General features: G+C 35.1%; 2 protein-coding genes across 4 annotated transcripts in view; one reads left to right on the top strand and one right to left on the bottom strand.

Annotated features, from left to right (window-relative positions):
• The window catches only part of LOC122242289 (pyridoxal phosphate homeostasis protein), a 7,244-nt gene extending 182 nt beyond the window's left edge, over positions 1-7,062 (top strand). The window contains exons 2-7 of the mRNA XM_042999561.2: positions 1,567-1,716; positions 1,977-2,045; positions 2,171-2,312; positions 3,608-3,750; positions 5,209-5,307; positions 6,207-7,062. Coding sequence (XP_042855495.1) covers positions 1,567-1,716; positions 1,977-2,045; positions 2,171-2,312; positions 3,608-3,750; positions 5,209-5,307; positions 6,207-6,275 — 672 coding nt within the window. The 3' untranslated portion in view covers positions 6,276-7,062. The remainder of the gene's footprint in view (positions 1-1,566; positions 1,717-1,976; positions 2,046-2,170; positions 2,313-3,607; positions 3,751-5,208; positions 5,308-6,206) is intronic.
• A 42-nt stretch (positions 7,063-7,104) lies between these two features.
• Positions 7,105-12,500, bottom strand: part of Dip-B (Dipeptidase B) — an 11,208-nt gene continuing 5,812 nt past the window's right edge. For 2 of the 3 annotated variants that reach the window (XM_086540114.1, XM_086540113.1), the window contains exons 3-12: positions 11,981-12,120; positions 11,731-11,872; positions 10,313-10,430; positions 9,945-10,045; positions 9,458-9,633; positions 9,035-9,258; positions 8,651-8,824; positions 8,383-8,541; positions 8,057-8,209; positions 7,105-7,744 (exon numbers count right to left, since the gene is read on the bottom strand). In XM_086540114.1, the coding sequence (XP_086396240.1) occupies positions 7,610-7,744; positions 8,057-8,209; positions 8,383-8,541; positions 8,651-8,824; positions 9,035-9,258; positions 9,458-9,633; positions 9,945-10,045; positions 10,313-10,430; positions 11,731-11,872; positions 11,981-12,120 (1,522 nt within the window). In that variant the 3' untranslated portion in view covers positions 7,105-7,609. Of the gene's footprint in view, positions 7,745-8,056; positions 8,210-8,382; positions 8,542-8,650; positions 8,825-9,034; positions 9,259-9,457; positions 9,634-9,944; positions 10,046-10,312; positions 10,431-11,730; positions 11,873-11,980; positions 12,121-12,239 lie in introns of all 3 variants that reach the window. The other variant, XM_042999557.2, reaches the window with a different exon arrangement.

The raw sequence follows: 12,500 nt of genomic DNA, 5'->3' as shown, positions 1-12,500 counted from the left end.
TGACTGAATTATTATAAAAAAGTGTTAGAGTTTTAGTGAAACAATAATGAAACCGAGTTGTAGTGGCCGTGCCTTGTATCTAATGATGTACTCAGGTGTTACCTAACCACGATTGTCTGACCCAACGAATGCCGTCGAACGTTTAATCAGACCATTTTTCTCTGAGTGTCAACACATTTCTTCAATGAAAACTAGATAAAACAAAAGAAAGCTGGACGAACACAAGGAAAACACTTTAGATCACAAGAGTACTAGGGAAGGAATTATGGATAAATTTCTCAATTATGACAAAGTTCAAACAGACAAGAGTCATACTTTTTCTTCCAGTTAGAAATTAAGGTTTAAGTATAGGGGTAGGCACAAGTTGTATAAAATGCTGTAAATTTCCTCCTATTGTACTATATAATTTCAAAAGATGTGATTTCCAAACAATTTACATGCAGCCATTGTAGTCGTGTCAGTGCCTAATGGCACTGTGGAGAAAAGATCATCAAACATCCATCATAAGTTTGCTGACAGGATAGACTTCACTGTCAATGTATATTTGTGACACTAATTAGCTCCTATAGAGGAACCAATACAGCAGACCCTCAAACTCTTTAAGTATTTCCGCTTATTACTATCTGTTGTTTTTTGCCTGACACTAGGTGTCAATTGAGGATTGATGGCTTCCGGGTTATATTACATTTGTCAAGGGGCACTAGACAGCATGTATGCAGAACTAAAGCCATCCAAAGTTGGCCAAAAACTACTATTTTTTCACAGTTTTTAAGACTGCAGGAATGCAGGAGCACATAAAAAAAAAGACTGGGAACACCAATGCACAGCTTTACAGTCTTTAGATCGTAGTAATCCCATTGTTCATGAAATGGAAGGTCTGCATGCATTTTCTTGCTAAAATGAACGTGATGGAGATTTGTTGGTCTTTGCTAGAGCACCAAAAATGCAGGGCCTATTGGCAGATACATATGTTGTGGAAATGTTTACCTCATATTGGAATGATTCTAGTCTGTCAATTCTGTATTTTAAATGCATCTCACCTATATTTCTCAGGACTATGGTTTAGGTTAATGAAGCAAATGGTTTGAATGACAGAACTCAAGAGAAAATGCTTTGTCTGTTTTTGTTCCACTGTTATTTTGGAAACTATTTTTTCTTTATATTGCTTTGTATGGAATGTATCATGTTCAATTCTTGTTCTTTGAAAAGTGTATTAACAGAATAGATATTGTTGGCTTCCGTATTATTTATAGCTCATTTAATTTACATAATTTCATCATGTATTAACCCATCCCCGACGGGGGAATTCTAGCCTTGAATGTCCAAATGCCGGGGTGTTCGAATTATTAGGCCTGAATCAATTGAATGGCTGGCACAATACTGTGCCGCCCGGCAACTGGGCTTTTGAATGCGCGGTATACATGCTGTACCACCCGTCCTGTGTGGGTTAAGTGAGTTTTAGCAAACATGCTTTAACTTCACATATTATCTTTTTGACTTTGTTAGCATTTTCTGATATAAATCTTTGATTACATAATTATATTTATTTCATCAATGTCTTGACAGGAAATTGCAGCCTTGTGCAAGCAGCCAAGGCTAGTGGCTGTCAGTAAGACTAAACCAAAGGAAATGATTATTGAAGCGTATTCTGCAGGACAAAGACACTTTGGAGAGAATTATGTCCAAGAGTTGGTAGAAAAAGGACATGATGAAGAGGTATGAAGGTTTTTATTAATTGTATTTGTTTCTTGATATGTATATTTTGTTCCTATGATAAAGGATTTTCTCCTGGAAATATTGTTAAATAAAATGAAATAAAGAACTGTCATTGCATGGTATCAGGACTTCTATTTTTTATTTTGGCTACTTGCTTTTTAATGAAATTGGAGATTATTTCATTGCATATATGTTTAATCACAAAACTATATAATATGCCATCAATGAGTTTTTAAGTAGCTAATCCAAAACATTCACAGATACTAGAGAAATGTCCTGACCTTAAATGGCACATGATCGGACACTTGCAGAGCAATAAAGTGAACAAGGTATGTGGGGAATAATGTAAAAGTTATTATCACAGTAAGAAAATGATTTTTTGACATACTCATCTAGACACACTGAAGAATATTAACAATTATCTCTTTCTTGATTATGAAATATTTCTTTGCAGGTCATAGGAATTCCAAATTTAGACTGTGTTGAGACCGTTGACACAGCTAAGCTAGCAACAACTCTTAATAATGCTATCCAGAAGCATGGTTGGGACAAAAAATTGAAAGTGTTTGTTCAAGTTAATACTAGTGGGGAAGAGCGTAAGTAGGTTGCTTTACTATGTGAACATATTTGTTTGTGCATACATATGCATATATACATATATATGAGTGTGGGTATGGATGTGGGTGGGTGGGTCAGTCTGTCTGTTTGTGTGTCTGTCTGTTTGTCCATCTGTCTGTCAATGTCCTTGGCCAGTCAACAGAAAATCATTAACCCATTGCAGACGGGGCAACATGTACGTGCCAAACAAGTTTTTGGCCTGAGGACTGGGGCAACATGTAGGTGTCAGTAGTCACCATAGCATGTTTGACATTATGGGAGAGTGGATCAAGTTGTTTCTCTACTACACTTTGAGTTATAGCTGTATTTAATGACTTATGATGCCAGTTGCAGTTATAAGTACTATAATTGCCATAATATTCACCAAAATAGGTTTAGTTAAAAATCCCAAACATTAGCAGGAAGGAAAGCCCAGAAGGGTGCCCTTCCACTGCCTCTAGCAACTTATCTTCAGAGAGCAATGACACACAACAAGATACCAACCTCTGGCTCTATAGAACTGTGATGCAGGATGTGCAGGTAGACTGAGAATAGGAAGTTGATTTACATGCAACCTTTGTAGTAGCACCACATTGCATCGCATCTTCTTCTGATTCCATATTTTTACATTTTTTATTATTAGGGGGTGGTTAATTCTTTCCCATCTGCTTAAGTAAGATGTAAGAAGTTGCTTTTTGTCCTTTATAAAACTGTAATTCTTCTATCACACTGCACATAAAGAACAGAATGAGCTGATATGGACCCTATACTACAATTCTAGTCTATTACAACATTGATAAACACCGTCTGATGGCACATTGAAGTCTCAAAGACACAAAACAATTAAGAACATAATTATAGGTCTTGCATTATAACAAGTAAATGGAAGAGAATGCAAAGAGTGGCATTACATCAGGTGAAGCTCCCTCTTTCTAAAATAAAACCCATCTTTGGTGCCACAAAAGTGGCACTTGTTCCTGTCCTGTGGAACAGTCAAGCAAATCTGTCCCCATCTGCAATGGGATAAGACAACTTTAGACAAAAGAAATGATTGTTAGTTTTTGGTATTATTCATATAACAATATTTTGTTGATGTGACAAGAGATGATTATGCAAACTGAAGAGTAACAGATAATTCTTTTGCTTCAGAATAGTTCTTGAATTTATTATGTATTAAAACTAGTGATTTATTGGTGCCTTAATATCAAAATAAAGTAAGTTACTGGTGACTATTAATTTTGCTTAGATAACATACTCATGTCACATTTTTACATTAATGAATCCACTGTTACAGAAAAAAGTGGTGTTCACCCAGACAATGTAAATGACTTGGTGAGTCATGTCATGAAAAACTGCCCTCATTTGAATCTGCTTGGACTCATGACTATTGGAGCCTTTGATCATGATCTCTCTCAGGGACCTAACCCAGATTTCCAGGTAGGAGAAAGATCTTTATCAGTGTTTTTTGTACGTAACAAAAATGTATGGGTCAGAATGTGTAGAAAATTCTGGAATTTCTGAATGATTAGTATATAATTTTAATTTTTTCCTTATTGTTTTACTGTAGCTTATGTTATTACTTACATATATGAGATATTTTATTATTGTTTTGAATCATAAATTTGTGAGATTTAAAATTATGAGTAATGAGATGTTAGTTAACCCATTCCCGACGGGGGATTTCTAGCCTAGAATGTCCAAATGCCGGGGCGTTCGAATTATTAGGCCTAAATCAATTGAATGGCCGGCACAATACTGTGCCGCCCGGCAACTGGGCTTTTGAATGCGCGGTACACATGCTGTACCACCCGTCCTGTGTGGGTTAATGAACCAGACTCTCAATGGATTATCAGAGAATTCAGGTTCTTATGTTGTCATTAAACTATACACTTTATCATGAGATTGGTTTATGATATTATTATCACTCCTAAAAAAAGCTCTGGTGAAAAGTAAAATTTGATAGAACTGATATTTTGCCCTAATGCTGTTTTATTTATCTCGTATAAATACATTCCCATGTGTGATTTTAGATTGCAATATTGTGAAGATGCATTAACCCATTCATGATGCTATGTCGGGAAGATAGCAAGTTCACGACCCTTCGTTCAGCACACTGTGCTGAACCTCTTAGAACGTTTTTCTTATGGTTTGCATGATTGCTTCTACAATGTAAAGGCATGTAAAAATGTTGCCATGTTCAGAGGAGTTATTTTAGTTGAAAACAATGCAAAGTTGAAGCACTCTTTTTTTTCCCAAAACAAAAAAGAACAATATAAATAATCATACATTAGCCAAGAAATCAAATAAAATGGAAAATTACTAATGTAAAATTATTTCTAATTTGTCGATTATGCATGATATCACGTCATGTCACATCACAAAGTACACGTACATACATCATGATGTGATGTGACGTGATATCATGCGTAATCGACAAATTGGAGATAGTTTTACATTAATAATTTCCTATTTTATTTGATTTCTTGGTTAATCACATTTGATCTTACAATAGTTTTTTGAATCGGATCTTTTTATTCTACTGATCTGAAGCAGAAATGACCATGATGTCATCAGTATCATGTAGTTTTCCATGACATCAATTTTTTTTTTTACATTATATCACATTTTATGACATTCAAATACTTAAAAATAAAGTAACAGTCTAAGAAATTATAAAAAAAGCTTATATTTAAGAGCAATCTAGCATTCTGTTGCTGATGTTTCAGCACGTCACAACTACATTGCTCAGACCTCAGCGAGAAAATGCAGTGTCTCAGGACATCACCCAGTTTCGGGGATATTTTCCAACCACATAATAGGATGTCAACCGGCGCGAATAGGTTAAATGAGATGCATTGTTTTCACAAGGAAATAACATCCAGATTTGATTTTCAGACTTTGCTGAAAGCAAGAGCCTCAGTTTGTGAGACACAGTGTATAGAACCACAGGATGTAGAACTGTCTATGGGGATGTCCAATGACTTTGAACATGCTGTAAGTATTTTTGTAGCTTTATAGTTTATGAAATAAAGGTTGGTAGATTTGCTCATTTATTTAAGTTAATATAATTGCTCTAAAGTGCCTGTGATGAAGGATATCCAAGCAGAATGAGAAGAGGAAGGTGACTCAAACCATGCCCAATGTCTAGAATGTGGTCTATGCCAATAAATCTTGTGCCATGGCACTTAGTCATAAGCACAGGTTTCCTTCCTCTTCCCTACCTCTTTATGTTATCTTTATTGTGGATGGTTATATTTTTCGTATTCATTTACAACAGTACACAAAAAATGAAGTTGCTTTTCGTCCTCCCAGAAAACACCAATACTTCTATTATTCCTAGTATAAAGAAAATATTGAGCTGATATGGACCCTATGCTACAATTTTAGTTAACTTCAACATTGATAGACCCTGTCATATCACACTTATAAGTCTCACAATACAGTAGAACACAGAAATATGACAAACACAAAAATGGCTCTAGTTTTACAATTAGATTATGTTGCGCGAAGCTGCATCTTCTAAAATAAAACCCTGTCCTGGGGACTGGCCAAGCAAATCTTGCAAAAATGCACAGGCTATCTGTACGCTGAGGCAGTGCAGGGTTAACCCATTCACGCCGGTTGACTTGCTATCACATTCAGTGGTTTTTGGGTCAGACGCTGGCAACGAGGTAGTTGGTCAACTGTAAACCTGCCGGGTGAGCGGGTTAACAGCGCTCGCTTGTGGCTAGTGCGGCCAAAAATCCCAAGGCATTAGGCTTGTGTGTTCAAAAACCCTGGCATTCTGACCATTTAGAGCCGGAATAGCCCCGGTGTGAATGGGTTAAGGGCTTAAATGTAGCTGCAATGCCTTTTTAAATCAGAATTTTTATATAATTACTTCATCTTTCCAGATACTTATTGGAAGCACCAATGTTCGAGTGGGCAGCACAATCTTTGGAGCACGAAATTACAAGAAGTAATAATTGGAGAGAGCAAATGTTGCAGCTGTGTATCATGTAATTCACATAAATGGATTTTGTAAGGCAGGGAATTTTGTATATATTACTATTTATTGCTTCAGTTGGATAGAACCATTATATTAGCTTATACTTTTGAAGTCATAGATAGTTCTATGTAATCTTTATGTTAACGAAGTATATGTATTTACCGTTTATTGTATGAAACAAGATTAAAAATCACTTTTTGTTAGATATTATATTGTGTTGGTATTTCATGAGTTCACGATTGGTACCAAACTTAGACAAATAAATATGTCCTCCGGTGAGTGGTTAAAGTATTTTAGGAATGCTATAAATTAATTAGAATGAAGTAATGACTGTGTCAACATCTTTTAAAGCAAAATTATTTCATATACCACTCTTTCGTATCGAACTTGGCGAGAAAATAGGTCTATTTTACTTCAAATAAGTATGAGTCTAGTGTATTCCTTATTATGTTTAAAGGTGATAATTTTTGTTAATGTTATAATGTACAAGACAAATATTCTACAAGAAGATGAATATATACTTAGGTGTGTATACATTTATAGGCCCAGTAGGAATAATCCAACTACAGGAGGATTCTGTGACAACAATGTAGTTGATGGTGAGAAGCAAACAGTTTTACCATTACACACATTACAAATAATTTCCTTAGGCACCCAGAGAAAGTCATTCAAGAATAGATATGGGTTTCTTTAGAATTCTGTTCAAAAGGATTGTGAAGGACTTCAAGGTGCTAAAGAGTGTGTATTAAATGTTAAACCCATTTAGTGTTTTTTTATTCTACTTTGGTGATAAAAAATGCCTATATGAAGCAAATATTTATTTAATTGTAGCATTCTTTTACAAAATTTGATGGTCAGTTACACAATGGACAAAGATAAAGAGATATTAATGTTAATTTAAACAAAGAACATTTTAAAAATATCTTCAAATATGTATCACTTAAATTAATTTGATCAGTTACAAATCCATAGAAAATTAAATTACATCTCTGAGGTACTAAATATTAATCTATACCTTTTTCTCAGGGATCAGTAAGTACTAGCATTGATAGTTCAATAACAGCAAATCTCAAAAGTCAAACTGTGGGGTAGAGGTCAAAGATATCACAGCAATATTTACTCACATGTGAATAAATTAAACTGGGTCAACAATTTATTATACTTCCATTCCCCTATTTTCATTCTATTACATTTTCAAACAGAGCTACATGTACACACAAGTTAAAGTCACTGCTTAGTTCACTTCCTGACTGAATAGAAATTTATCAAGTAATAATACAGTAACTCTTTGTCAAGTACCTGACAAAATTAAAAGGCACTAGGAATGAAAGCATGAGCCATGGCAAGAATAGGGGCTCCTGTTGGAATCCCAGGGAAAGGTCCAGAAGATCCGGCAATATCTAGATGCGAATATTTGAGAGGTTTGCTGCTCTCTTTCCCATGCTGTAAGAGTAAATTCTTCAATTAGTTTACAATGAAGAGAAAAAATAAATATGGTGTTTGCCAACATGGATGAGGCAATAAAAATTATTCTCTATCTAATAAACCTTTGAATAATACTACTCATTATTCAAGCCAATTAGATTTCTATTTATTAGCATTTTTTCATTGCTGTTATTTTTTAATTATACCACAATATGTGCTATGTACAATTCATTAAAAACTTGATAACTAATCATCTGAAGCAAAGACTCATAAAAATAATGAAGATTGGGAAGAACCCTAATTCAGGAACAGTTACATAAAAATCCAAACCTTATCCATTCCTGAAGACATAACAAGGAAAGCCGAGGGGGTCTGGTGGCCACGTGGGGTACGGGAAGAGGGGGCATTGTTGCACTGAAGAACATCTTCATATTCACTCTTGCCACAATGGAAATCAAAGTCTTCTCGTCGCATTGAGGAAATCTGAAAGGATATTCATCAGATGTGGTGAAAAATATGATTATATTTTATTTTAATCATTTTTCATAATCAGCTTTCAATATACATGAAGAATATCCCCAACTAAAACACTTCAGTATTTTCTTTGCTACTAGAATCAAGATTTCAAGTAAAAAGAACCAAAGCAGTGCAGTTACCTCAAATGGATCAGCAACCTCTTCACCAGAGGCCTGCAACTTCTGTGACAGACCAGCCAACCTTGCTGAGCCATTATCAATGATGGCCGTATATGCCTCACCATATGCAAGGACACAGTGACCCGTCAGTGTTGCAATAGTCATGAGATAAGGATTTACCTGCAATAAAAAAAATTGGTTATTTCCTTGTAAAAATAACTTAATTTCTCATATATTCTCTTTTACATTTAATGCTCATATACTTTGTCTGAACTCAATATTCCTGTACCTCATTAACTGCCATTTCCTTCATATGGCACAAGACATCTGCCATGGCCATACGTCCTTCTGCATCTGTGTTTCCAACTCTCACTCTGACTCCAGCACGAGAAGTAATTATCTCATCTGCAACATAGCACTCTGAACCCACACTGTTGCGTACCATTGCCATGGAGCCAATAACCTAGAAACAAGTCTCAAATTATATCTACATACATAGGTAATGATAGTTACAGCAGTGTTGAAGAAAATTTACAGCTAAATACTTTTTGACACTGGGCAGTGTATAATAACTCTCTGCAACCTTGAGTCAACTTTTACAATTAGTCTGTGATATTCCAATATCATGTACAGGAAAAATACTGGTACCCATAAACAAAAATATGGTAGTCACCTTAATATTTGCAGGTTGCAATTTTGCAAGAATCTGCATGAAACCAGCCACAGCAGCTGACCCACACTTATCTCTATGCATGCCCGCCATCACACCACCTGCCTTGATGTCGGCTCCACCAGTGTCATAAGTCACACCCTTGCCCACTAGCATTAGAGTCTGTTCAATTGGTCCAGCACCTTCATAGGTCAGGTAGATTATGCGACCCTGGTGACGTGGCACACCTGCAATGTGAGAGAGTTTGCTGTAAATACTTACTGTTTGTTATTGATTATACTTTCTTCTATTTGAGTCACAATTAATGTCTACTATCAATATCACTGTTTCTTTAGACATGTATACAAGGAAAAATGCCATCTCAAATCTTAAAAAAGAAACTGAGCCCAAAATTACAATACTACAACAGAAAATACTTCTTCAGACCTTTGGCACACCTGTTAACAGCAGAAAACAGAGGATAATCCTTAACGAGCTTGGCATCTTCTGAGACTACATCAATCTTCACCTTTGTACCCTCAAACACTTTCCGGACATATTCTTCCACACGAGGGGGAGCCATTCGCTCTGGGTCGGAACCTCCGATATCACGAGCAACAGACCTGCATTAAAACATTGAATATAATGTGAAAAAAGCTGAATTAAAGAGGAAAATTAGTTTTATATGAATAATATATTTCCTTTGTTGATGAAAAAGTATTCAAATTTATTCCATTTTGAGAAGGTAACTAATTATTCAATCATAGAGCTAATGGAATACTTATCAGAAAGATTCCCAAGTAATAAGTGAAATAAAAAAATTGTCTAATCCTAAAATAAACAACTGTCCAACAATTCACAAATCAAAAGGAAACAAAAAAATTACTACAGCTTAACCTTTTACAGCATTCTTTACTGTTCAAGAGACACTAACCTGCCACTCTCTAAAGCAAGAGCCAGCTGAACAGTCTTGGTATCTCCAAGAAATCCAAGACATTGAACCTTTGTAATTTTCTCTGGCAGATCTTCTCGAATCTGCAAAATTTTTATTTGAAATTAGTTGTCTGCACCACTGCTGGATTAAAAGAACAGGAAAATAAGAAAATTGGTAAGCTTAAACATAAAAAGACGGTGTCTACATAAATTATTTTCAACTATCACAGTACATGCCAAAGCAACAAATCTGTATTTACTTATCAATATATTTATTTATCTATTTCTTTATATACTTATTTATTTTTTTGTACAACACTTCAGTTATATAAAGGGAGTTACATGATAATCCAAATTTCATTATCTCACCTCAAGAGGCACATAAAGGGCATGAAGTGCCCCAAGCAAGGTCACAAGATCAGCATGCTTGAAGCTCTGATCAGGGGCTCGGACAAGGAGTGGACGCTTGACCCCAACCTTGACTGCTCTGTTTAGAAGAAGTATGTTTAGGAATTGATTAATCATAAAAGAAAAAAAAGACATGAAAAGACATGCATAGATGAAGAACATGCATACCATTGAATAATATTGGTTATCTATAAAGTTTATGAAAAAAAAATTGTTCACATATAATGGCAATATAACAACATCAACTAAGCTAAATACCTAATCTAAACAAATAAGAAGCCCCACTGATTTATCTACTGATAGGGGATCATATCTCAAGATGTGAACTCCATGATTAAGTCCCATATCAGAATACACTCAAGGATCTTATTGCTTAATGACAAATGACTTTCATGTGCCTAATATGGTTAAATTTATTTTCTACAATAACAAGATATGTAATAAACATAAAGGTAAAATTAATAACTGTAAGAATGATTATATATATTTTTGTGTGTGTGTGAAAATGGTCTATCAATGAATTTGATATCAACATTTATATTCATGCCATATAATTCATGCTTTAACCCATTCACAACAAGACATATTTTTGCTGGGAAGATAAAAAGCGTGCAATGCTTCATGCTGGGGTGTTTTCCTGCTGCACTGGGTCGCGCTGAACTTCTCAGAGCATTTTTCACTCATCCTATTCTCATGGTTTTCATGAATGCGTCTACAATGTTAAGACACACAAAAATATTGCCATGTTCAGAGGAATTATTTTAGTCGAAACACATGTTACAGCATGTACATACATGTACATATGATATGTACATGTACATTGTGACATGTGTGACGTGATATCATGGGTAATTGGCAAATTAAAAATAGCATTACAATAGCAATTTTTTACTTTATTTTATTTCTTGGCCAATCACATTTGATATTAAAATAGTTTTTTGATTCAGGTTTTTTCATTCAACAGATCAAGAAGCAGAAATTACCATGATGTCATCAATATCACATAGTTTTCTGTGACATTTTTTTTTAGGTTATATCTCATTTTATAACATTCAAACAGTCTAAGAAAATATGAAAAATTATTATATTTAAAAACAATCTAGCAATCTACTGTGCCATTTCAGCACGTCACAAATGCCCCACCCGGAACTCAGCAAGAAAATGCATGGCGTCTCAGGATGTCACCCGGGTCCGGGGATATTTTCCAACCGCATGATAGGACATCAACCGGCGAGAATGGGTTAAAAATCCAACATTTGAATATCAAAAGCATGCCACAATCACCAAAACAGAACAACTTATAACTTATTTATTACAAGGATAAACCTTACAAAATTTGATAAGAACGAACTCTGACCCAACTTGTACTCAGACCTCACCTCTTGATGCCAGATAATGCAGCATCTGCAAATCTACGGACATCATCATAGTCCCGATTCAAAGGTCCAGTTGGTGCAAAGATTAGACGGTTGGCTGGAAGGTTCACCTTTACACAAGCACCATCTTTCTCAACAGAAGCATCTGTATAAAATGAAAAAAATTACAACAAAGATGTCTGATACTACTGCATTCATATCAGTCATCACATAAACAAAATAAGAAAAAAATCTATATATTACCGATACATACCAAACTCTGCCTGAGATTTCAGTGGAGCAGCTAGTGCCTCAAAGCCCGATGCAAGCTTGCTCAGTGTATCTGTCACTAAAACAATACCATCATAGCCTTCAGCAGACAAAGATGTTTCAGCTTTGACTTCACAGGGGATTCTGTAAGAATAATCAATTCTCACCAATTCATATAATTTGTACTAAACACACAAAAATTGTATGGAATACACTTTGCTTAACTCTATAGAGCATCTATGAGATCAAATTCCATGTAATACCTCTTGCTTGCCATACTGGTGTCTACTATGTCACCACCTCTAATGTGCTAACATGACAGCAGAGAACCTGCACGGACAACACCTCCCACTTATCTGATATTGAGTTGCCAACAAGGCTGATGAGGGTTATCAATTTCTCTTTTTTTATTTTGACAAGTAATGATATTTCATAAATATGACTATACTTATACATATTTATAATACTGCATATACAATGCAAAGTAAACTGCAATAATAGAGTAATGCAATGCAGTATCAATT

The sequence above is a fragment of the Penaeus japonicus genome, unplaced genomic scaffold, assembly GCF_977035675.1.
Source record: "Penaeus japonicus unplaced genomic scaffold, GWHDUDI00000001_assembly GWHDUDI00000009, whole genome shotgun sequence".
Classification (NCBI taxonomy): domain Eukaryota; kingdom Metazoa; phylum Arthropoda; class Malacostraca; order Decapoda; family Penaeidae; genus Penaeus; species Penaeus japonicus.
Note: the sequence above shows the minus strand (reverse complement) of the source record. Positions and strands in the feature narration are given on the sequence as shown.